Source organism: Oncorhynchus gorbuscha, linkage group LG25 (genome assembly GCF_021184085.1).
Source record: "Oncorhynchus gorbuscha isolate QuinsamMale2020 ecotype Even-year linkage group LG25, OgorEven_v1.0, whole genome shotgun sequence".
Classification (NCBI taxonomy): domain Eukaryota; kingdom Metazoa; phylum Chordata; class Actinopteri; order Salmoniformes; family Salmonidae; genus Oncorhynchus; species Oncorhynchus gorbuscha.
Genome location: NC_060197.1, coordinates 4853396 through 4880488, shown reverse-complemented (window position 1 = coordinate 4880488; position 27093 = coordinate 4853396). Strand labels below are relative to the sequence as shown.

The following is a 27093-nucleotide window of genomic DNA, read 5'->3' as shown; positions in this document are numbered from 1 at the left end:
CCCTGGGCTCCTCCTCGCTGATGCTTTCACACATCGCCCACTCTGATCCTCCAGCCCCTGAGTCCGCTAGCAGAAGACTGTCTGCTAAGATCTCCTCCACACACACAGGCATGCACACATGCAAACATCCCTTGCTACAGCTTTAGCCCAGAGATACCTGGCAAAGTCCTGAGACAGCGGATGTCCTTGTTAAGCTGATGTGAGATCTGATGAAGTGTTTGAGCTGTACTCTCTGTAAACAAGGTGTGAAATGGACTGGGGGGAGATATGATGTTGCCACGGCAAAGGAACCTAGTTTCCTCGAGAGCAGGCTTCAAGGCACTGCCTCTCCAATGGAGATTAGGTTCTGTAGCTAGAGAGGGTTTCTATGAGAGTGAGATTATCCTGCACCTTTCAGTGGTGCTTCAGTACTTCTGGAGGAGAACCCAGACACCCAAAGATATTTTGAAAATCCAATGAGATTATTCTAATCCTGTGGATGAAGTATTAAAATGATGAACCCCAACAACACGTATGCTGCAGACAGTTGTAGGACCATGGAGAAAATAGTAGCTGGAAAGTCCTATGTCAGTTTGTATCTCAGATATTGGTTACAAAAAGGCCCTGTGAATTTTTGTTCGCATTTCTGAGGACACCGTGAGTGACTCAAATTAAAATGAGAGAACATTGCTGTAAAAAAAGCTCATCGAACAGAAAGGCTTAAAACCACAGACTATTTTACCCTACTGCTGCCTAAAATCTAAAAGCAATTTCAGTCAGACTTTCCAGGAAATCAAATCTAAAATGCACAAAAACAGCATGCCGCATTCTTCAAACATTCCTAGACAAACTGAAGACAACCTCCAGTAGTATGCTACAATGCTAAATTGGTTGCATACCTTAATATTAGCTAAATGAAAGCCAAGAGACACACTGACCCATCCCCTGACCTTCCCAAGAAAGGCTTTTGTAATGATGAAAATCCAACACTGTGGATAACATTAACTTGGCAGTGTAGGACCTGACAGCCAGATTGTATCAGCTTGAGATGACTTTTCTCTGCCTTCCTCACACAAAAGAAAACAGTGATCTCTCCATCTCTTTAAAGGACTTTATTGGCATGGGAAGCCAAAGCAGGGAAAATAGATAGAGGTCCCGGGGTTAAAGTACAAAAGGGAAAATAAATAAACATTAATATGGGTTGTATTTACAATGGTGGATGTTCTTCACTGGTTGCCCTTTTCTCGTGGCAACAGGTCACACATCTTGCTGCTGTGATGTCACACTGTGGTATTTCACCCAATAGATATGGGAGTTTATCAAAATTGGGTTTGCTTTTCCAATTCTTTGTGGGTCTGTGTAATCTGAGGGAAATATGTGTCTCTAATATGGTCATACATGTGGCAGGTCAGTTTCCACCTCATTTTATGGGCAGTGAGCACATAGCCTGTCTTCTCTTGAGAGACAGGTCTGCCTACGGCGGCCTTTCTCAATAGCAAGGCTATGCTCACTGAGTCTGTACATAGTCAAAGCTTTCCTTAATTTTGGGTCAGTCAGTGGTCAGATATTCTGCCACTGTTTACTCTGTGTTTAGGGCCAAATAGCTAGTTCTAGTTTGTTCTGTTTTTTTGTTAGTTCTTTCCAATGTGTCAAGTAATTATATTTTTGTTTTCTCATGATTTTGTTGCTGTCCTGGGGCTCTGAGGGGTCTGTTTGTGTTTGTGAACTGTGTTTCTCTCTCTCTCTCTCTCTGCATCTCTCCTTCTCTAATTGAGCATGACATATTAAAAAGGTAAATGATGGTGGCACAGCGGTGCAGCCACCGAGAAGAGGAGAAGGGATCTCTCTACGGAAGACGACATCCTCGGAAAAGTGATACGCGGCCTCAATCGGAGAGAGATTCTAACATCGCTTCTGGCAACCAACCGTTAAATTGACCATCTGCAATTTATTTTTCTGTCATGACAGGCGCGAGGCTGAGCGGGAGGGCTCAGCGAGGGAACAGACATAGAGTTAATGCATTATCTGTCTGTGTGGTGAGTGGGGAGCCAGTAGTTTAGTACACCCAGCACAGAGCCACACAGACCAGGGCAAATGGAGAGAAACTGGAGTGAGTTGTGTTTATTCTGGAGCCATTAGGGCTCAGAGAAGAGCCAGCATGGAGGAGATAGCGGAGTGGAGAGGTGTGGTGCTGTTGTGGGGTGTATGTGCGAGAGTGTGTTTTCTCCACTCTGATTAAAACAGCTTTTCTGTAATCTATGTTATGATGTCACAGTGATGTGTGAGAGCTGTCTAAATGCACACAACTCATTCTTCTCTGTCAGAGAGTGGAAGGATGGTGGATAAACAAGCAGCTACATAATACAATTATTCCAACAAGCAATTGAAAAAAATCAGGAAAGGACCCCCCCCACACAAAAAAAACATGATACACCCCCACGAAAGCGAAAAGCTTGCTTTTACCTTCATAAGTTCCGCTCTCTAGTAAGGCTCCACTTTTCTCCAATTCCATAAACCGATCAACAGTCACAAAGTTGTAGTCCACCCCCGGGACCTCTCCTTCCTTGGGCTGCCTGGTTGTGCCTATCAGAGAGGAGAGGGGAGGAGCACAGTTACACAGTTACAATCAGGGAAATGAATTAGAAACTGTGTACACCTGTATACAGGAGAGAGGAGCAGGGTAAGCATTATGGCCCTTACTGTAAACTGTGTGTATCATAGAAATAGAATGAAAGAATTGTAATTCTATGGTGTGTACATCATGACAGTACATTAAAGGGCTGGGCTACAATCACCTATCCGGAACCATTTTACTGCCGATACGGAGCCCCACCGGGCCTTCACGACTGGACTACCGACGTTATCTGCCCGAGGGAGTTATCCAACTGGCCCCTCCGTCGCGACGTTACCTGAACGCCCATCTGCGGCCCGCTAATCGTTAGCTGTCTTATTGGCTGCTATCTGAATAGGTCTATCGGACAATTTTTTCTTGGGTCACTACAACTATATCTATTTTGCCAATTGGATCCCCTCTACCACACGGAACCCCACTAATCTACCAACGGAAACGCACAAGGTGGCTAAAAACAGACATCCATCCTATGCTAGCTTGCTACCGATGACCCGGATAGCTGTCTGATTCGCGGTTACCCCAAACAACCTCACGACTGACTGGACCCTTATGATCACTCTACTAAACATGCCCCTCCTTAATGTCAATATGCCTTGTCCATTGCTGTTCTGGTTAGTGTTTATTGGCTTATTTCACTGTAGAGCCTCTAGCCCTGCTCATTATACCTTATCCAACTTTTCAGTTCTACCACCCACACATGCGATGAAATCACCTGGTTTCAATGATGAAACAAATGCATTGTTTCTAGAGACAATATCTCTCCCATCATCACTCAATACCTAGGTTTACCTCCACTGTATTCACATCCTACCATACCTTTGTCTGTACATTATACCTTGAAGCTATTTTATCACCCCCAGAGACCTCCTTTTACTCTCTGTTCCAGACGTTCTAGATGACCAATTCTCATAGCTTTTAGCCGTACCCTTATCCTACTCCTCCTCTGTTCCTCTGGTGATGTAGAGGTGAATCCAGGCCCTGCAGTGCCTAGCTCCACTCCTATTCCCCAGGCGCTCTCTTTTGATGACTTCTGTAACCGTAATAGCCTTGGTTTCATGCATGTTAACATTAGAAGCCTCCTCCCTAAGTTGTTGTATTCACTGCTTTAGCACACTCTGCCAACCCGGATGTTCTAACCGTGTCTGAATCCTGGCTTAGGAAGACCACCAAAAATTCTGAAATCTCCATCGCTAACTACAATATTTTCAGACAAGATAAAATGGCCAAAGGGGGCGGTGTTGCAATCCACTGCAAAGATAGCCTGCAGAGTTCTGTCCTACTATCCAGGTCTGTACCCAAACAATTTAAACTTCTACTTTTAAAAATCCACCTCTCTAAAAACAAGTCTCTAACCATTGCTGCCTGCTATAGACCACCCTCTGCCCTCAGCTGTGCTCTGGCCACCAAATGTGAACTGATTGCCCCCATCTATCTTCAGAGCTCGTGCTGCTAGGCGACATAAATTGGAACATGCTTAACACCCAAGCCATCTTACAATCTAAGCTTGATGCCCTTAATCTCACACAAATTATCAATGAACCTACCAGGTACCACCCCAAAGCCATAGACACGGGCACCCTCATAGATATCATCCGCACCAGCTTGCCCTCTAAATAAACCTCTGCTGTTTTCAACCAAGATCTCAGCGATCATTGCCTCATTGCCTGCATCTGTAATGGGTCAGCGGTCAAACAACCTCCACTCATCACTGTCAAACGCTACCTGAAACACTTCAGCGAGCAGGCCTTTCTAATCGACCTGGCCGGGGTATCCTGGAAGGATATTGATCTCATCCTGTCAGTAGAGGATGCCTGGTTATTTTTTAAAATTCCTTCCTAACCATCTTAAATAAGCATGCCCCATTCAAGAAATTTAGAACCAGGAACAGATGTAGCCCTTGGTTCTCTCCAGACCTGACTGCCCTTAACCAACACAAAAACATCCTATGGCGTTCTGCATGAGCATCGAACAGCCCCCGTGATATGCAACTTTTCAGGGAAGCGAGAAACAAATATACACAGGCAATTAGAAAAGCCAAGGCTCGCTTTTTCAAGCACAAATTTGCTTCCTGCAACACAAACTCAAAAAAGTTCTGGGACACTAAGGTCCATGGAGAATAAGAACACATCCTCCCAGCTGCCCACTGCACTGAGGATAGGAAACACTGTCACCACCGATAAATCCATTATAATTGAGAATTTCAATAAGCATTTTTCTATTGATGTTCTGAAAGAGCTGCAAAATCTGGACCCCTACAAATCAGCTGGGCTAGATAATATGGACTCTTTCTTTCTAAAAATTATCTGACGAAATTGTTGCAACCCCTATTACTAGCCTGTTCAACCTCTCTTTCGTGTCGTCTGAGATTCCCAAAGATTGTAAAGCAGCTGCGGTCATCCCCCTCTTCAAAGGGGGGGGACACTCTTGACCCATACTGTATACAGACCTATATCTATTCTATTCTATCTATTCTACCCTTTCTAAGGCCTTCGAAAGCCAAGTCAACAAACAGATTACCGACCATTTCGAATTCCACCATACCTTCTCCGCTATGCAATCTGGTTTCAGAGCTGGTCATGGGTGCACCTCAGCCACGCTCAAGGTCCTAAACGATATCTTAACTGCCATTGATAAGAAACAATACTGTGCAGCCATATTCATTGACCTGGCCAAGGCTTTCGACTCTGTCAATCACCACATCCTCATCAGCAGACTTAATAGCCTTGGTTTCTCAAATGATTGCCTCGCCTGGTTCACCAACTACTTCTCTGATTGAGTTCAGTGTTAAATCGGAGGGCGTGTTGTCCGGGCCTCTGGCAGTCTCTATGGGGGTGCCACAGGGTTAAATTCTTGGACCGACTCTCTTCTCTGTATACATCAATGATGTCGCTCTTGCTGCTGGTGTCTCTGATCCACCTCTATGCAGACGACACCATTCTGTATACTTCTGGCCCTTCTTTGGACACTGTGTTAACAACCCAGCAGACGAGCTTCAATGCCATACAACTCTCCTTTCGTGGCCTCCAACTGCTCTTTGTAATGATCTTCGTCTGTTGTTTGTAGAAAGTCAGACCGAAATGCAGCGTGTAGGTTACTCATGACTTTTAATGAAGCTAATACGGTACATGAAATAACAGAAGAAGAAAACAACAAATGAATGAAACTAATACAGCCTATCTGGTGACTAACACTAAGACAGGTACAATCACCCACGAAATACAACGCGCACTCAGGCTGCCTAAATACGGTTCCCAATCCGAGACAACGAGAATCAGCTGACTCCAATTAGGAATCGCCTCAGGCAGCCAAGCCTAACTAGACACACCCCTACTAATACACACTCCTAAATTAATACAAACCCTAATACGAAATACAACATATAAACCCATGTAACACCCTGGCCTACCCAAACATATAACAAAACCACAAGATACAATGACCAAGGCGTGACACTCTTAAATACAAGTAAAACTAAATGCATGCTTTTCAACCGATCGCTGCCTGCACCTGCCTTCCCATCCAACATTACTACTCTGGACGGTTCTGACTTAGTATATGTGGACAACTACAAGTACCTAGGTGTCTGGTAAGACTGTAAAGTCTCCTTCCAGACTCACATCAAACATCTCCAATCCGAAATGAAATCTAAAATTGGCTTCCTATTTCGCAACAAAGCATCCTTCACTCATGCTGCCAAACATACCCTTGTAAAACTGACCATCCTACCGACCCTCGACTTCGGGCAATGTCATTTACAAAATAGCCTCCAATACTCTACTCAACAAATTGGATACAGTCTATCACAGTGCCATCCGCTTTGTCACCAAAGCCCCATATACTACCCAACACTGCGACCTGTATGCTCTCGTTGGCTGGCCCTCGCTTCATATTCATCGCCAAACCTACTGGCTCTATGTCATCTACAAGACCCTGCTAGGTAAAGTCCCCCCTTATCTCAGCTTGCTGATCACCATAGTAGCACCCAACTGTAGCACGCGCTCCAGCAGGTATATCTCTCTGGTCACCCACAAAACCAATTCTTCCTTTGCCCGCCTCTCCTTCCAGTTCTCTGCTGCCAATAACTGGAACGAACTACAAAAATCTCTGAAACTGGAGACTCATATATCTCCCTCACTAGCTTTAAGCACCAGCTGTCAGAGCAGCTCACAGATTACTGCACCTGTACATAGCTCATCTATAATTTAGCCCAAACAACTACCTCTCCCCCTACTGTATTTATTTATTTATTTTGCTCCTTTGCATCCCATTATTTCTCTCTACTTTGCACATGCTTCCACTGCAAATCTACCATTCCAGTGTTTTACTTGCTATATTGTATTTACTTCGCCACCATGGTGTTCTTTGGGCCTTTACCTCCCTTATCTCACCTCACTTGCTCACATTGTATATAGACTTATTTTTCTACTGTATTATTTACTGTTTTATTCCATGTGTAACTCTGTGTCGTTGTATGTGTCGAACTGCTTTGCTTTATCTTGGCCAGGTCGCAATTGTAAATGAGAACCTGTTCTCAACTTGCCTACCTGGTTAAATAAAGGTAAAATAAATAAAATAAAATAAAGGGATACTTTGGGATTTTGGTTAATGAGTCAGATGAAGTCATGGATACCATTTTCATGTCGATGTGTCCATTATGAAGGAAGTTAGTGGTAGTTTTGCGAGCCAATGCTAGTTAGCTAATAAAACTCCCTTTAACGTCCTTCATACGGGACACAGAGACATACATGGAATGAAGTAGATAAAGGGCTTCATTGCCAAAATTCCGAAGTATCCGTTTGAAATCCTACTTTGAAAACCTCAGCATCTCATAAAGAATCAGAACAGAACGGCCGATTAAGGACAAGCTGACCCTGAATCAGTTATATTCATGTATTCCGAGCGGGTTGCACATTTGAATTCAACTGAATACTTAAGCGCTGTCCTTTGGGATGATGAGCGATGAGTCCTTCACTAGGTAACGTTACAGGAAGGTTTCAGCTGAGTGATGCAACTCCAACAAAGAGGAGAGAAATATGTTCAATCTGCATGCAGTGTCAACACTTCTCAAAGACGGTAGACACAGAGCCTCTACACAACCTCACAGGGCAGCTGTCTACATGTTATCGCGAGTGAGACGAGAATGCTAGCCTGCTAAATTCTAACAGTGGCACCCTTTTAATCATGTTAGCATTAGCATAAGTGGCTAGTTCTCGACACATTTGCCAGTCGATTAAGAGCATTGGGCCAGTAACCGAAAGGTCGCTGGTCAGAATCTCAGAGCTAGGGCCTCCCGAGTGGCGCAGTGGTCTAAGGCACTGCATCACAGTGCTGGCTGTTCCACTAGAAATTCTGGGTTTGAGTCCAGGCTCTGTCACAGCTGGCAGCGACCGGGAGACCCATGGGACTGCGCACAATTGGCCCAGCGCCGTCTGGGTTAGGGGAGGGTTTGGCTGGCAGGGATGTCCCATCGTGCACTAGCGACTCCTGTGGCGGGCCGGGCGCAGTGCACACTGACACGGTCGCCAGGTGCACAGTGTTTCCTCCGACACATTGGTACGGCTGGCTTCCGGGTTAAGTGGGCATTGTGTCAAGAAGCAGTACGGCTTGGTTGGGTCGTGTTTCGGAGGACGCACGGCTCTTACCCTTCAAGTCCATACGTTGACTGTTTCAAGACTGTAACTACCAATTGGATACCACAAATTGTATTTGTATAAGCAAGGCTCAAGGGCATAATTGCTCCTGTAAGTCACTCTGGATAAGAGAGTCTGCTAAATGATAGAAAAATCCCAAAATGTAAATGTTTGAAAGACAGCTGTAATTTCCAGTCAGTGTCGTGTTGTGGAGGATAGGATGCTAAAGGTATATCAAGGTATAAATTAGTTCATAAACGCTCCTGCTAGTGCAGTGTGCTAATTAGCCTGTTCGAGCACCAGAGGTTAGGCTAATTGATGCTGGCTGTGATAGCTCCAAGGTACTCCATCCCTGAGGTGTTAAACAGCTTATTCTCATATCCGTGCTAACACTGCTGTAAAAGCCTGGCCTAAGGCAGCCTTTGGTGCTGGATGAGCCTAAGGCAGCCTTTGGTGCTGGAAGAACCTGGCCTATGGCAGCCTTTGATAATGTAGAGTCTGGCATATGACAGACTTTGGTGCTGGATGAGCCTAAGGCAGCCTTTGGTGCTGGAAGAATCTGGCCTATGGCAGCCTTTGATACTGTAGAGCCTGGCATATGGCAGCCTTTGATACTGTAGAGTCTGGCCTATGGCAGCCTTTGGTGCTGGAAGAGCCTGGCCTATGGCCGCTTTTGATACTGTAGAGCCTGGCCTATGGCAGCCTTTAGTGCTGGAAGAGCCTGGCCTATGGCAGCCTTTGGTGCTGTAAGAGCCTGGCCTATGGCAGCCTTTGGTGCTGTAAGAGCCTGGCCTATGGCAGCCTTTGGTGCTGTAAGAGCCTGGCCTATGGCAGCCTTTGGTGCTGGAAGAGCCTGGCCTATGGCAGCCTTTGGTGCTGGAAGAGCCTGGCCTATGGCAGCCTTTGATACTGTAGAGTCTGGCCTATGGCAGCCTTTGGTGCTGGAAGAGCCTGGCCTATGGCCGCTTTTGATACTGTAGAGCCTGGCCTATGGCAGCCTTTGGTGCTGTAAGAGCCTGGCCTATGGCAGCCTTTGGTGCTGGAAGAGCCTGGCCTATGGCAGCCTTTGGTGCTGGAAGAGCCTGGCCTATGGCAGCCTTTGGTGCTGGAAGAGCCTGGCCTATGGCAGCCTTTGGTGCTGGAAGAGCCTGGCCTATGGCAGCCTTTAGTGCTGGAAGAGCCTGGCCTATGGCAGCCTTTGGTGCTGGAAGAGCCTGGCCTATGGCAGCCTTTGGTGCTGGAAGAGCCTGGCCTATGGCCGCTTTTGATACTGTAGAGTCGGGCATATGGCAGCCTTTGGTGCTGGAAGAGCCTGGCCTATGGCCGTTTTTGATACTGTAGAGACTGGCCTATGGCAGCCTTTGGGTCTGTTCGATACATGTGGCATCAGACTGGCCCCAAAAGGCAGATTGAATTCCTGCTTCACTCAATACCAGTTCCATTAACACATTCCTCAAAAATGCCTAGATTCCGATAGAACTGCACCGCGAGGCTCGCGAGGGTAAGTGAGTGTGTGTCTGTTGAGTCAGACAGTTCATATGTCTGCCACACCATGTCACAAGATGATGCAGCCATGTGTGCCAACTTAGTCTGGTGCCACAAGCTCTTATTGCCTGTCACATGTCATTATACTGTAACAGCGGTGACAGGAGGTGCTGGATTGGTGCAAACTGAATGACCCCACGCCATTCTGTCACGACAGTCACAAGAGCTGTGAGATACTCTTTTCTTCAGTAAGTCGGTTTTGGACTCCGCCACCCCATCTCTCAACGCTGCTGACAGGGAGTCCAAGCGTGAAATAACGTAAAGAAAAGAAAATGACTCCACCAAGGCCCTTAAAGCCCTTGCCAACATTGTCTTAAAGCTCAATGTTGATGAATCTGTCCTTAGATGGGAAAAGCAAACCGCTGGAGATTTCAACAGATACCATGTAACGGAAAACCTAAATCCTCTCAAGAGTTCAACATCAACATCAAACCATGGTTCTCCACATCAAAACACACCAGGCAGAGAGAGTTCTAGGTGAGGGTTGAGAGAGGAGTGGAAGGGGGCTGGTCTAGGGGCGTGAGGATGGCACATCTGAGCCATGTTGATATGTGGTGAGGAGAGGAGATGCTAGTGAACACACATACAGTGTGTGTGTGTGTGTGTGTGTATCTATGTGTGAAATACACTATGGCACTTCCAGTGCTACCCTGCATGAGGCCTGCGTAACGACAACAGATTACACCTCCCGACAGCGCTCCAGAACGGCCGACACACAGCACAACACTTCAAAAGGAACCTTTGATGTCATGGAACTACTGTGTAATTAGCACCGTCTTCCAGTGGGGGACTTTTCTGTGGCGACACGTTCTGATAGAAGCAACCGATAAGGCATGAAAGTGGTTTTTATGTACTTTCAGAGTTCTGGGTCATCTGTTAGATTTGACATTATGTAACATCCAAGCTGGTTTAAGAGAGACATTTGTCTATAAAAAGCCACTGGCACAGCATCCATAAAACGTCCACAGAAATTGCTTTCCAACCGTAACTCTTTTCCGAGTCCCCATTTATAGATCCAATACAAATATTAGCATTATAAAAGGTGCAGAGGTCAAATCTACGAGTATGCTCTGTGATACGGTAAGAACTGTACGCCCTCTGCTCTTCCGTGTCTGCCAACCCTTCTTGGTCACCTGTGCTACATGTGACCAGTGACCCCAACATATAGTTCCCTCTAGCGGACAAACAAGTTAAAATAACCATTGACAGACAACATATACAATGAGATATAAACAGGCCAAAACGGTCCCTATGGGTTGCCATTTAGAAATCAACACTTAGCATGATGGAGTATACACTTGCATACGCGGTAACACATCCTCGACTAACGGTTCTTCTTCCCTAGTCACTGATCTAAGAAGCCTGTATTTATCTGTAATTTACAAGAGCCCCATTGGTATACATTTACAATAAAGTAGGACCGCATACCAAATAAATCAAGCTGACATACTGTAGGTGCATTGCCCCTAGTGGGTATTTTCAAAGCTGTTCCCATGGGCATTTGGGCACCTAGGGCATTTCTAGAGTGCTGATAATTTACACTAAAGCTGTGTATTTTTGTGCTGTACAGGAAATGCTTTTTCATGTTCAACAAACATCCTACTTGTTAATCTCCTGTTCGGTGGGGGGTGAAGCAAGGAGAGAGAGAGAGAGAGAAAGAGAGAGAGAGTGTGAGTGAGTGAGTGAGTGAGTGAGTGAGTGAGTGAGTGAGTGAGTGAGTGAGTGAGTGAGTGAGTGAGTGAGTGTGAGAGTGTGAGAGTGTGAGAGTGTGAGAGTGTGAGAGTGTGAGAGTGTGAGAGTGTGAGAGTGAGACAAAGAAAGAAAGAAAGAAAGAAAGAGAGAGTGAGCGAACATAGACCATTCATCAGAGGGGAAGCCAGGATTTTCACTGGAGCAATCTGCAAACAATGCTGAGAATAACACAAACAGATTACCAGAGATAACTGTGGCGGATACCCAGCTATTTGTCCCGCGGTACGACGCTGTAATGACTCAGAAGCGGCTGTCGTCTTTCCACGTACAAAATGTTCCCTGGAACTCCCGGGGAGTGGAGAGAGGACTAGGGGATGAGAGAATAAGGGATAGCGATAGAGAAAACAATAATAATGTCTGAACATCTCTTCCTCTCCGCTGAGCAAGGAGAGAGGGAGAGGGAGAGAGAGAGAGAGAGAAAGAGACAGAGAGAGAGAGAGAGAGAGAGAAGGGTCTGTGAGGAGAAGGCGTGGAGATGAAGCATGGCTCACGGAGTAGACTAGAGTTGCAGCGTGGGCAGTAGAGCTGCCGGCCAGCCAGGCCTCTTCTACTCTCCCATCTCTCTCTCCCTACACTACAGTTATATCCATCCATAGGGTTTCATAGCCAGGGGCCAATAGATCAGCTCTTAACACATCCAGCTTAGTACCATTGTCCAGTAATGGATCCCGGGTCACGGCATCTAGCCTGCCTCGTTTGAAATCCAAACCCATTCAACAATGCACTTCAGTGGAATAAATGTACCCAGCCAGAAGGGCAGCCATCTGCGCATTGCGCTTCATGTGTCATGCATTAGCGTGACCCTTAAGTATATCTACACTGTTTAACATCGCTGATTGGCAGAGGCATCGGTAACTGGATCACAACTATGTGAATCCATGTTTGTGTCCCAAATGGTACCCTATTCCCTATATAGTGCACTACTTTAGACCAGGGAACTATTCCCTATATAGTACACTACTTCTGACCAGGGCCCTATTCCCTATATAGTGCACTACTTTAGACCAAGGCCCACTGGGCCCATAGGGCTCTGGTCAAAAGAAATGCACTACATCGCAGCCCACGACAGTTAAATGAGTGTGTCAGACCATCTGCAAGTGGAAATATTGGCTCCAACTTCAAACACTGCTGGGATGGCGGTGCAACAGAGGTCTGGTTCAGTGAGTGCATATCCCCAGGCTTTGGAGAGAAATAGTAAGATATACTACATCCAGACTTCAATCTCTATCCCAAGATACTATATCAACCCTCAAGCAGCTATGATCAAGCCTGACAATCCACAGCTACTATGGCAAGAGACAGAAAAGCACAGGGAGAAATATCCCCTTCCCTAAGTGTGTAGAGAGTGTAGAGCTTAGGGGACACTGTGTTATGTCCCTGCCTGGTCTCTCTCTGGTCCTCCTCCTGTCCTGAGGCTGCAGACCATATGTCACCTCACAGGTTTCCAGCCATCCATCAATCAGAGGAGAGTGAGAAAGACACCACATGACCAGAAGACCCTTCCAAAGCATCGTTATAGCACATCCCTGATCCCTCTCAGTCTGACCTCTCCCCCCCCCCTCCCTCTCTCCATCTTGGAGAGCAGCTATTACAGTCAGTGTTGTTTTAGAACTAGCCAACGTGATGTGACAGACTGCAGAAGAAGACTTGAGGCTGTACCTCTGTCCACCCTGCTTACCTTCCCCCGCTCCTTACACATATGCTAGCCTTCAGACTGCATTAAAAGACCACATGTAGCCAGCAGCAACGGCTGTTGCTTTCACAGCTAGTCGAAGGCCTAGCTTACTGAGATACAGACACACAGAGACAGGCTTGACCTCTGAATCTCATATACTTGTTGTACTCTGTCCCTGACAAACAACATGCAGCGAGTTTCTAAACAGCCTTGAGTTTCACTTAGCAAGCCACTTCTGGGAGAAACTGTTCCATGTCAAATTGAAATCTCCAGCTCCACTGCCTCCAGTAGTCAGACCCAGTGTGTGTGTCAACGGGCTGCAGTGCATTGAAGGGGCTGGGATAGGGGGACTGTGTGGGCAGGAGCTGGTGATGGGATCAGCTTCCGCTTGGCTGGGTAAAGCCCCACTAGGCCTAGTGTGTTGTGACAGTGTGTCAGTCAGGCCTGTGCTGTGGTCCCTCTGGGGCGCTCTGGCCGGAGGTGCTCAGTAGCCCCCTCTATTCATTTCCCTAATCCCCCTGTTATGACAGCAAGAGATGGCGTCAACGTCCCCAGATCCTAATCTAACCCGTTAGCCAATTAGGAAATGGCCGGCCTTCCTATTGCCTGAGAATTAGTGGGATGGATTACAGTGCCATTCAGTGCTGTGCGGCCGCCACAGGAGACCGGGAGTCGGGTAACTTGGGATGGAAAGGGCTGAACGAGGGCACTGATGAAAAGCTGCTTTTGCCCGCACTTTCTGTTCATTGGTGGCGGTGGTAACGCACGGCCACTTAGCCGTGGATGTGCTTAGTCACTGTTGTCATAGATTGCTGCCTTAATCAACCCGATTAGATGTCGGATACACTTTAATAAACCTTCATTGAACTAAGAGAAAGAGAGAGAGAGAGAGAGAGAGAGAGAGAGAGAGAGAGAGAGAGAGAGAGAGAGAGAGAGAGAGAGAGAGAGAGAGAGAGAGAGAGAGAGAGAGAGAGAGAGAGAGACGAGAAAGAGAAAGAGAAATATGTGAGAAAGAAGGTTGCGTTTTCATTGGGGGATACAGTGGCACGAATGATTAACAGGCACATAATCCCTATCCCATATCCCTATCCCATCACACAACAACAGAGTGCTTTTGTTCTCGAGCGCAGTGAGGTAAAACACACGTGGTGGCCCTCCTTCAACATGTCCAAGGTTTTACTAAACTAATCTGCAAATTGATGATCACTAATGTGGGATTGATTGGGGGACCTGAGCATCGACGAAACCCTTCTGAGGCTCGTTGGCATGACGACAGCAGGTCCTCCGTCCCACTCACCTTTCCCAGAATTGCATTAATAGATTGGCCCTCCTGGAGGTGCTGGTGGATGGCCGTGTGAGGCGGCCTGGAGTGATCGATGACTGACCTCTCAGAGACCTCGTGAGAGAGAAAGAGAGAGACAGAGATGGAAGGAGAGAGAGTGAGGGGGGAGACAAAGCGAGAGAGGAGGGAGAGAGATGGAGAAGGATAGAGAGAGATGGAGTAAGCAGGGGGAGCGAGAAAGAGGTTGAGGAGGAAGGAAAGAGATAGAGAGAAAGAAAGAAAGACAGAAAGATGGAGATTGAGAGGGAGCACTGACCTCACCATCTCATTGAAGGCTGTAAAACCCTCAGGGTAAGAGGTATGAATCTGCCAGCTCAGCTTCACTCATAATTAATCATACACACACGAACACTAATACTACATAGCATTGTACAATCACACAGGAACACTATTACTACCTAGCATTGTGCCATCACACAGGAACACTATTACTACCTAGCATTGTACCATCACACAGGAACACTATTACTACCTAGCATTGTACCATCACACAGGAACACTACTACTGCCTATCATTGTACCATCACACAGGAACACTATTACTACCTAGCATTGTACCATCACACAGGAACACTATTACTACCTAGCATTGTACCATCACACAGGAACACTATTACTACCTAGCATTGTACCATCACACAGGAACACTATTACTACCTAGCATTGTACCATCACACAGGAACACTATTACTACCTAGCATTGTACCATCACACAGGAACACTATGACTACAGAGCATTGTACCATCACACAGGAACACTATTACTACCTAGCATTGTACCATCACACAGGAACACTATTACTACCTAGCATTGTACCATCACACAGGAACACTATTACTACCTAGCATAGTACCATCACACAGGAACACTATTACTACCTAGCATTGTACCATCACACAGGAACACTATTACTACCTAGCATTGTACCATCACACAGGAACACTATTACTACCTAGCATTGTACCATCACACAGGAACACTATTACTACCTAGCATTGTACCATCACACAGGAACACTATTACTACCTAGCATTGTACCATCACACAGGAACACTATTACTACCTAGCATTGTACCATCACACAGGAACACTATTACTGCCTATCATTGTACCATCACACAGGAACACTATTACTACCTAGCATTGTACCATCACACAGGAACACTATTACTACCTAGCATTGTACCATCACACAGGAACACTATTACTACCTAGCATTGTACCATCACACAGGAACACTATTACTGCCTATCATTGTACCATCACACAGGAACACTATTACTACCTAGCATTGTACCATCACACAGGAACACTATTACTGCCTATCATTGTACCATCACACAGGAACACTATTACTACCTAGCATTGTACCATCACACAGGAACACTATTACTACCTAGCATTGTACCATCACACAGGAACACTATTACTACCTATCATTGTACCATCACACAGGAACACTATTACTACCTAGCATTGTACCATCACACAGGAACACTATTACTACCTAGCATTGTACCATCACACAGGAACACTATTACTACCTAGCATTGTACCATCACACAGGAACACTATTACTGCCTATCATTGTACCATCACACAGGAACACTATTACTACCTATCATTGTACCATCACACAGGAACACTATTACTACCTAGCATTGTACCATCATACAGGAACACTATTACTACCTAGCATTGTACCATCACACAGGAACACTATGACTACCTAGCATTGTACCATCACACAGGAACACTATTACTACCTAGCATTGTACCATCACACAGGAACACTATTACTACCTAGCATTGTACCATCACACAGGAACACTATTACTGCCTATCATTGTACCATCATACAGGAACACTATTACTACCTAGCATTGTACCATCACACAGGAACACTATTACTACCTAGCATTGTACCATCACACAGGAACACTATTACTACCTAGCATTGTACCATCACACAGGAACACTATTACTACCTAGCATTGTACCATCACACAGGAACACTATTACTACCTAGCATTGTACCATCACACAGGAACACTATTACTACCTAGCATTGTACCATCACACAGGAACACTATTACTACCTAGCATTGTACCATCACACAGGAACACTATTACTACCTAGCATTGTACCATCACACAGGAACACTATTACTACCTATCATTGTACCATCACTGATGACTGGGTGCCATGGACATGATATCTACAATTTGTAAGTCGCTCTGGATAAGAGCGTCTGCTAAATGACTTAAATGTAAATGTAATGATGTAAGACAAATAACAGTATGTACATTACATTACGTTCCCTTTAGGAGTAGCTGCAAGACATCCATTGATACAATAGTTGCGAGTTCTCTGACCATATTCTTTGAGTGGAAGGGTGTTAGAGTGCAAGCCCTCCCCATGTCCATCTCCAACCTGCGACTCAGTCCATAGCCATGCTATTCAATGGTCTGTAATGGTCTGCATAGCAGCATCCTGTTGGAATGTCTGAAGCCATTACCTTCTATTAAATGAGTGAGAGTGGAAGCTCCTTTTACTGGCGGTCACATATCAGTCTCTTGCCACTGAGATGTAAGACCAAGGATATAGTAGAGAGAACTCAGGTACACTGGGATTTGTGTCTGATACGGACAGCAATGTGTTAGCTGCAGAGATAACATTGACAACAATAGGATGGTCTGTTCACTACCAGCTCTATCAGAAAAAAAATAATTGAAAGTTATTTTAAGTCCAGTAAAAAAGGCTTAATCTGAGTCTGGGAAACCAGTCTTAAAAGTCTATCTAATGCCAGTCCCAGATCACACCACATTCAGGTCTCTCAGTGAAACATTCTGCTAAAACTACTGAAGCATAGAAGAGTGGAAGTTTTCCCTAGTCCATGTAGCTGTGCCTGGGAATCTGGGGAGCTAGCCCCACTCAGGCAGCAGTCAAACAGAGACGTGAGTGAAGTTTTCCCTAGTCCATGTAGCTGTGCCTGGGAATCTGGGGAGCTAGCTCCACTCAGGCAGCAGTCAAACAGAGACGTGAGTAAAGTTTTCCCTAGTCCATGTAGCTGTGCCTGGGAATCTGGGGAGCTAGCTCCACTCAGGCAGCAGTCAAACAGAGACGTGAGTAAAGTTTTCCCTAGTCCATGTAGCTGTGCCTGGGAATCTGGGGAGCTAGCCCCACTCAGGCAGCAGTCAAACAGAGACGTGAGTGAAGTTTCCCCTAGTCCATGTAGCTGTGCCTGGGAATCTGGGGAGCTAGCCCCACTCAGGCAGCAGTCAAACAGAGACGTGAGTGAAGTTTCCCCTAGTCCATGTAGCTGTGCCTGGGAATCTGGGGAGCTAGCCCCACTCAGGCAGCAGTCAAACAGAGACGTGAGTGAAGTTTTCCCTAGTCCCTGTAGCTGTGCCTGGGAATCTGGGGAGCTAGCCCCACTCAGGCAGCAGTCGAACAGAGACGTGAGTGATGAAGCAACCTGGAGATGTTGACAGTGACAGATTGGTTATTCATCCATCTTGTCATCAGAGGCTTCCAGTACTTGGGGGGGTTCATCATCAGTGTTTTGGTGGAATCTTAAGTCTGATACCAAACTCCCTCAAGTAACTGTCTACAGTACAAACAACAAGCCAAACAATGTTGAGCAAACATTTCACAATCCAGCACCATCATATAGCCAACTTTCTGTAAAAGTCAGTTTCCTGACATGGAAATGATAGTCAACATTCCACCGTGTACATTGCCTGTACCGTACCTACCCCTAAAGAAAGACTTGATCATGGTGTCTGTGTCCTTGTGGAACAGGCTGACGCTCCGAACATGTATTCTCCTCCTCTCCTCCTTCCAGGGTTCTGTACTCTTTCATCACATTTCAAACATCCCTTTGGTCTCGCAAAGCAGTTACTTTTGGGGTTACAGTATGACACAATAATTCTGCCACCTGGAGACACTTGACAGCAAATACAGAGGTGCTTGGAGGCGCTAGGCATCCACTCAAACCAGTCCCTTTCATCTGGGGAGATCCAAAAACAAGAGAAAAGACAACAACGCTTTCTTTCCCCTCACTGCTGTTTCACTCTGTATCCATGGACGACAGGAGCCTCGTCATTCACACACACAGCCCGACCCAGGTAGGTATGGAGAGAGAGAGAGAGAGAGAGAGAGAGAGAGAGAGAGAGAGAGAGAGAGAGAGAGAGAGAGAGAGAGAGAGAGAGATGGAGAGATAGACACACACACTGACACACACACAGATTGGGGGCGAGCTGATGTCATCCGTTTGGATGTGTGGCCCCGGTGTGTGTGTGTGTGTGTGTGTGTGTGTGTGTGTGTGTGTGTGTGTGTGTGTGTGTGTGTGTGTGTGTGTGTGTGTGTGTGTGTGTGTGTGTGTGTGTGTGTGTGTGTGTGTGTGTGTGTGTGTGTGTGTGTGTGTGTGTGTGTGTGTGTGTGTGTGTAGCCCAGACACAGTGGGACTGATGGTGGATATGAAAGTGCTGCTGTCAGCTTAATCCTCACACTGCAGCCAGAGATGTCCCTATCCCGGCCAGAGACCACATTACCACCCAATGACACAATCTGTTTGTCAGGGACGCCTTCCTGCCTGTCTCCATGGCTGTCTACCTGCCTGCCTAGTCTGATTCAGTTATAACGCCCTATCCCAGCCAGTTAGGCCTGAAGCTTAGGGCGGCCATACTAGCAGACAACAGGTCCACATACCATCATGACCCTATTTGGTTCCATGGCCGAGCTCTGGATTGCTCCATTGCTTTCTGAAGTGGTTTTCACCCAGGTCGTTTATTTACTACAGCCCTACTGTCATGGGAGCCATTTTGTCAGTTTGGATTGAAGCGTTAGAGTCTCTTGAGTCCTGCTTGGGATTTGAACCCATTACCGTGTTGGGTCAGAGGGGGAAATAATCAGCACCCTACATGATGGCAATCATCCATACAGCAACCTCTGACCCTTTAAATCCAGAGGTTGAGCCACACCAGGAGCCTCTATCACCACCAGCTGTGTGTGTGTTTCTCGCTCAGCGTGTGTGTTGTGTGTGAGTGTGTGTATTTTCTATTCATGTGTGTGTGTGTGTGTGTGTGTGTGTGTGTGTGTGTGTGTGTGTGTGTGTGTGTGTGTGTGTGTGTGTGTGTGTGTGTGTGTGTGTGTGTGTGTGTGTGTGTGTGTGTGTGTGTGTGTGTGTGTGTGTGTGTGTATATTTACTATGTGTGTGCTCAGTGATTTCCAAGATGGCCTAGCAGTCGGACGTGTGTTTGTCTTGTCCTGTAAATAGTCAGTTTTTCCGTGTATATTTCAATCCCACTTTCCACCTACGATCTAAATATACTTTCCTGCAACCCGCCCCACCCAATGAGGTACGGATATGCTATTTTTATACATTATAACTGGAACCTCCATCAGAAGCTAGCCAGCTAACCAGCAATTAGCTAGTAGTCACTGTTAGCCATTGCTTGCTGTCCTCAGTCAATACCTGCCAGTCTGCACAGCACTATATTTGACTGTTTTTCTCCACCACATCACCGGATTCCTGCCGCAAGCTCTGGGCCATTACACCGGATCATCGCAGCTAGCTAGCTGCAATCCAGTGGCTACCGCTGGCTAACGTCTCTGTCCCGAAGAAAGCACCAGTTAGCCTTGAGCTAGCCTCGAGCTAGGCCCATCTCCAGGCTAGCCGAAGAGGTATACCCACTAATTCGTGGGCTACAATACCTCTTTTGCCAATTGGCCTGGACCCTTTATTGTTGACATGGAGCCCCGCTGATCCATTCAACAGGCTTTTCCATTGCGTTATCACCGAAGACCCATTTGCTCTCCCCGGCTCGCTAGCTTTCTGAACACCGTGCCTCCCGCTCGCCTAGCATAGTAGCGACTACCGAACATCCCCAGGACTCACCTACTGCTGCTCATTGGACCCTATGAACATTCGGCTACACATGCCTCTCACTAAGGTCAATATGCCTTGTCTTCTGCTGTCTCGGTTAGTTCTTATTGTTTTATTTCACTGTAGAGCCCCTAGTCCAGCTCAACATGCCTTAGATAACTTTTTGTCACACAACCCACACATGGGTAGACCTCACCTGGCTTAGCTGGCGCCTCCAAAGATGCAAGCTCTCTCATCATCACTCAATGCCTACGTTTACCCCCACTGTACTCACATCCTACCATACCCTTGTTTGTACATTATGCCCTGAATCTATTCTATCACTCCCAGAAATCTGCCCCTTTTATTCTCTGTTCCCAACGCACTAGACAACCCGTTCTTATAGCCTTTAGCTATAAGAAGGGGAATTCACATCATACTAGTAGCGGGAGATGTGGCAGGTCAGTAAACTAGAGGGGGAATTCACATCATACTAGTAGTGGGAGATGTGGCAGGTCAGTAAACTAGAGGGGGAATTCACATCATACTAGTAGTGGGAGATGTGGCAGGTCAGTAAACTAGAGGGGGAATTCACATCATACTAGTAGCGGGAGATGTGGCAGGTCAGTAAACTAGAGGGGGAATTCACATCATACTAGTAGTGGGAGATGTGGCAGGTCAGTAAACTAGAGGGAGAATTCACATCATACTAGTAGTGGGAGATGTGGCAGGTCAGTAAACTAGAGGGGGAATTCACATCATACTAGTAGCGGGAGATGTGGCAGGTCAGTAAACTAGAGGGGGAATTCACATCATACTAGTAATAAGAGATGTGGCCAGTCAGTAAACTAGAGGGGGAATTCACATCATACTAGTAGCGGGAGATGTGTCAGGTCAGTAAACTAGAGGGGGAATTCACATCATACTAGTAGTGGGAGATGTGTCAGGTCTGTAAACTAGAGGGGGAATTCACATCATACTAGTATTGAGAGATGTGGCCGGTCAGTAAACTAGAGGGGGAATTCACATCATACTAGTAGTGAGAGATGTGGCCGGTCAGTAAACTAAAGGGGGAATTCACATCATACTAGTAGCGGGAGATATGTCAGGTCAGTAAACTAGAGGGGGAATTCACATCATACTAGTAGTGGGAGATGTGGCAGGTCAGTAAACTAGAGGGGGAATTCACATCATACTAGTAGTAAGATATGTGGCAGGTCAGTAAACTAGACGGGAATTCACATCATACTAGTAGTGGGAGATGTGGCAGGTCAGTAAACTAGAGGGGGAATTCACATCATACTAGTAGTAAGAGATGTGGCAGGTCAGTAAACTAGACGGGAATTCACATCATACTAGTAGTGGGAGATCTGGCAGGTCAGTAAACTAGAGGGGGAATTCACATCATACTAGTAGTAAGAGATGTGGCAGGTCAGTAAACTAGACGGGAATTCACATCATACTAGTAGTGGGAGATGTGGCAGGTCAGTAAACTAGAGGGGGAATTCACATCATACTAGTAGTGGGAGATGTGGCAGGTCCGTAAACTAGAGGGGGAATTCACATCATACTAGTAGTAAGAGATGTGGCAGGTCAGTAAACTAGACGGGAATTCACATCATACTAGTAGTGAGAGATGTGGCAGGTCAGTAAACTAGACGGGAATTCACATCATACTAGTAGTGGGAGATGTGGCAGGTCAGTAAACAAGAGGGGGAATTCAGATCATACTAGTAGTGAGAGATGTGGCAGGTCAGTAAACTAGACGGGAATTCACATCATACTAGTAGTGAGAGATGTGGCAGGTCAGTAAACAAGAGGGGGAATTCAGATCATACTAGTAGTAAGAGATGTGGCAGGTCAGTAAACTAGACGGGAATTCACATCATACTAGTAGTGAGAGATGTGGCAGGTCAGTAAACTAGACGGGAATTCATATCATACTAGTAGTGGGAGATGTGTCAGGTCAGTAAACTAGAGGGGGAATTCACATCATACTAGTAGTAAGAGATGTGGCAGGTCAGTAAACTAGACGGGAATTCACATCATACTAGTAGTGAGAGATGTGGCAGGTCAGTAAACTAGAGGGGGAATTCAGATCATACTAGTAGTGAGAGATGTGGCAGGTCAGTAAACTAGACGGGAATTCACATCATACTAGTAGTGGGAGATGTGTCAGGTCAGTAAACTAGAGGGGGAATTCACACCATACTAGTAGTAAGAGATGTGGCAGGTCAGTAAACTAGACGGGAATTCACATCATACTAGTAGTGGGAGATGTGGCAGGTCAGTAAACTAGACGGGAATTCACATCATACTAGTAGTGAGAGATGTGGCAGGTCAGTAAACTAGAGGGGGAATTCACATCATACTAGTAGTGGGAGATGTGGCAGGTCAGTAAACTAGACGGGAATTCACATCATACTAGTAGTGGGAGATGTGGCAGGTCCGTAAACTAGAGGGGGAATTCACATCATACTAGTAGTGAGAGATGTGGCAGGTCAGTAAACAAGAGGGGGAATTCAGATCATACTAGTAGTGAAAGATGTGGCAGGTCAGTAAACAAGAGGGGGAATTCAGATCATACTAGTAGTGAGAGATGTGGCAGGTCAGTAAACAAGAGGGGGAATTCAGATCATACTAGTAGTGAGAGATGTGTCAGGTCAGTAAACAAGAGGGGGAATTCAGATCATACTAGTAGTGGGAGATGTGGCAGGTCAGTAAACAAGAGGGGGAATTCAGATCATACTAGTAGTGGGAGATGTGTCAGGTCAGTAAACTAGAGGGGGAATTCAGATCATACTAGTAGTGAGAGATGTGGCAGGTCAGTAAACAAGAGGGGGAATTCACATCATACTAGTAGTGAAAGATGTGGCAGGTCAGTAAACTAGAGGGGGAATTCACATCATACTAGTAGTGGGAGATGTGGCAGGTCAGTAAACTAGACAGGAATTCAGATCACACTAGTAGTGAGAGATGTGGCAGGTCAGTAAACAAGAGGGGGAATTCAGATCATACTAGTAGTGAAAGATGTGGCAGGTCAGTAAACTAGAGGGGGAATTCACATCATACTAGTAGTGGGAGATGTGGCAGGTCAGTAAACTAGACGGGAATTCACATCATACTAGTAGTGGGAGATGTGGCAGGTCAGTAAACAAGAGGGGGAATTCAGATCATACTAGTAGTGAGAGATGTGGCAGGTCAGTAAACTAGACGGGAATTCACATCATACTAGTAGTGAGAGATGTGGCAGGTCAGTAAACAAGAGGGGGAATTCAGATCATACTAGTAGTAAGAGATGTGGCAGATCAGTAAACTAGACGGGAATTCACATCATACTAGTAGTGAGAGATGTGGCAGGTCAGTAAACTAGACGGGAATTCATATCATACTAGTAGTGGGAGATGTGTCAGGTCAGTAAACTAGAGGGGGAATTCACATCATACTAGTAGTAAGAGATGTGGCAGGTCAGTAAACTAGACGGGAATTCACATCATACTAGTAGTGAGAGATGTGGCAGGTCAGTAAACTAGAGGGGGAATTCAGATCATACTAGTAGTGAGAGATGTGGCAGGTCAGTAAACTAGACGGGAATTCACATCATACTAGTAGTGGGAGATGTGTCAGGTCAGTAAACTAGAGGGGGAATTCACACCATACTAGTAGTAAGAGATGTGGCAGGTCAGTAAACTAGACGGGAATTCACATCATACTAGTAGTGGGAGATGTGGCAGGTCAGTAAACTAGACGGGAATTCACATCATACTAGTAGTGAGAGATGTGGCAGGTCAGTAAACTAGAGGGGGAATTCACATCATACTAGTAGTGGGAGATGTGGCAGGTCAGTAAACTAGACGGGAATTCACATCATACTAGTAGTGGGAGATGTGGCAGGTCCGTAAACTAGAGGGGGAATTCACATCATACTAGTAGTGAGAGATGTGGCAGGTCAGTAAACAAGAGGGGGAATTCAGATCATACTAGTAGTGAAAGATGTGGCAGGTCAGTAAACAAGAGGGGGAATTCAGATCATACTAGTAGTGAGAGATGTGGCAGGTCAGTAAACAAGAGGGGGAATTCAGATCATACTAGTAGTGGGAGATGTGGCAGGTCCGTAAACTAGAGGGGGAATTCACATCATACTAGTAGTGAGAGATGTGGCAGGTCAGTAAACAAGAGGGGGAATTCACATCATACTAGTAGTGAGAGATGTGGCAGGTCAGTAAACAAGAGGGGGAATTCAGATCATACTAGTAGTGAAAGATGTGGCAGGTCAGTAAACAAGAGGGGGAATTCAGATCATACTAGTAGTGAGAGATGTGGCAGGTCAGTAAACAAGAGGGGGAATTCAGATCATACTAGTAGTGAGAGATGTGGCAGGTCAGTAAACAAGAGGGGGAATTCAGATCATACTAGTAGTGAGAGATGTGTCAGGTCAGTAAACAAGAGGGGGAATTCAGATCATACTAGTAGTGGGAGATGTGGCAGGTCAGTAAACAAGAGGGGGAATTCAGATCATACTAGTAGTGAGAGATGTGGCAGGTCAGTAAACTAGACGGGAATTCACATCATACTAGTAGTGGGAGATGTGGCAGGTCAGTAAACTAGACGGGAATTCACATCATACTAGTAGTGAGAGATGTGGCAGGTCAGTAAACAAGAGGGGGGATTCAGATCATACTAGTAGTAAGAGATGTGGCAGGTCAGTAAACTAGACGGGAATTCACATCATACTAGTAGTGAGAGATGTGGCAGGTCAGTAAACTAGACGGGAATTCATATCATACTAGTAGTGGGAGATGTGTCAGGTCAGTAAACTAGAGGGGGAATTCACATCATACTAGTAGTAAGAGATGTGGCAGGTCAGTAAACTAGACGGGAATTCACATCATACTAGTAGTGAGAGATGTGGCAGGTCAGTAAACTAGAGGGGGAATTCAGATCATACTAGTAGTGAGAGATGTGGCAGGTCAGTAAACTAGACGGGAATTCACATCATACTAGTAGTGGGAGATGTGTCAGGTCAGTAAACTAGAGGGGAATTCACACCATACTAGTAGTAAGAGATGTGGCAGGTCAGTAAACTAGACGGGAATTCACATCATACTAGTAGTGGGAGATGTGGCAGGTCAGTAAACTAGACGGGAATTCACATCATACTAGTAGTGAAAGATGTGGCAGGTCCGTAAACAAGAGGGGGAATTCACATCATACTAGTAGTGAGAGATGTGGCAGGTCAGTAAACAAGAGGGGGAATTCACATCATACTAGTAGTGAGAGATGTGGCAGGTCAGTAAACAAGAGGGGGAATTCAGATCATACTAGTAGTGAAAGATGTGGCAGGTCAGTAAACAAGAGGGGGAATTCAGATCATACTAGTAGTGATGTCAGGTCAGTAAACAAGAGGGGGAATTCAGATCATACTAGTAGTGAGAGATGTGTCAGGTCAGTAAACAAGAGGGGAATTCAGATCATACTAGTAGTGGGAGATGTGGCAGGTCAGTAAACAAGAGGGGGAATTCAGATCATACTAGTAGTGGGAGATGTGTCAGGTCAGTAAACTAGAGGGGAATTCAGATCATACTAGTAGTGAGAGATGTGGCAGGTCAGTAAACAAGAGGGGGAATTTACATCATACTAGTAGTGAAAGATGTGGCAGGTCAGTAAACTAGAGGGGGAATTCACATCATACTAGTAGTGGGAGATGTGGCAGGTCAGTAAACTAGACAGGAATTCAGATCACACTAGTAGTGAGAGATGTGGCAGGTCAGTAAACAAGAGGGGGAATTCAGATCATACTAGTAGTGAAAGATGTGGCAGGTCAGTAAACTAGAGGGGGAATTCACATCATACTAGTAGTGGGAGATGTGGCAGGTCAGTAAACTAGACGGGAATTCACATCATACTAGTAGTGGGAGATGTGTCAGGTCAGTAAACTAGAGGGGGAATTCAGATCACACTAGTAGTGAAAGATGTGGCAGGTCAGTAACCAGAGAGGGAGGGGTTTAACAATGCTCATGGCATCCCTTTACTATGAGAAGTTTTCCCTGTCGTTCCCTGACATTTACTTAATGGCTGCTCCAATTAGGGAGGAACGTGGCGACACACACACACACACACACACACACACACACACACACACACACACACACACACACACACACACACACACACACACACACACACACACACACACACACACACACACACACACACACACACACACACACACACACACACACACACACACACACACACACACACACACACACAAAGAGAGGAGAGTGGTGGAGTGGAGAGATAGGGATAAAGGGTTTTCCCTGAAGCCCTCTGCTGTCTCTAGTAGCTCCAGCATAGCAACCACAGACTATCAGAGGTGTATACAGGATCACTTCTGAGAGTGAAAAGCCATTCATTGCATATCACTTCCCTCTTGAGTGACTGGAGTTTATACATGAGTGTAGCCGGTGTGAAATGGCTAGCTAGTTAGCATATAGATAGGTAACAATGCTTTTAGGGTGACGGTTGGCAGTGTGTTCAGAGGGACAGAAGCAACACTGTTACATGAGCAACATACACAACTTGAAAGATGGCATTTTTGGTGATGATTTCAAATGGTACTTGGAATGATTAAGGTGCACAAGTATGTGACATTTCGATCTCAACA

At 45.9% G+C, this 27093-nt stretch overlaps 1 protein-coding gene across 1 annotated transcript in view; it reads right to left on the bottom strand.

Annotated features, from left to right (window-relative positions):
* Positions 1 to 27093, bottom strand: part of LOC124014401 (membrane-associated guanylate kinase, WW and PDZ domain-containing protein 2-like) — a 303113-nt gene that overhangs the window by 93593 nt on the left and 182427 nt on the right. The window contains 1 exon segment of the mRNA XM_046329317.1: positions 2443 to 2562. Within this exon segment, the coding sequence (XP_046185273.1) occupies positions 2443 to 2562 (120 nt within the window).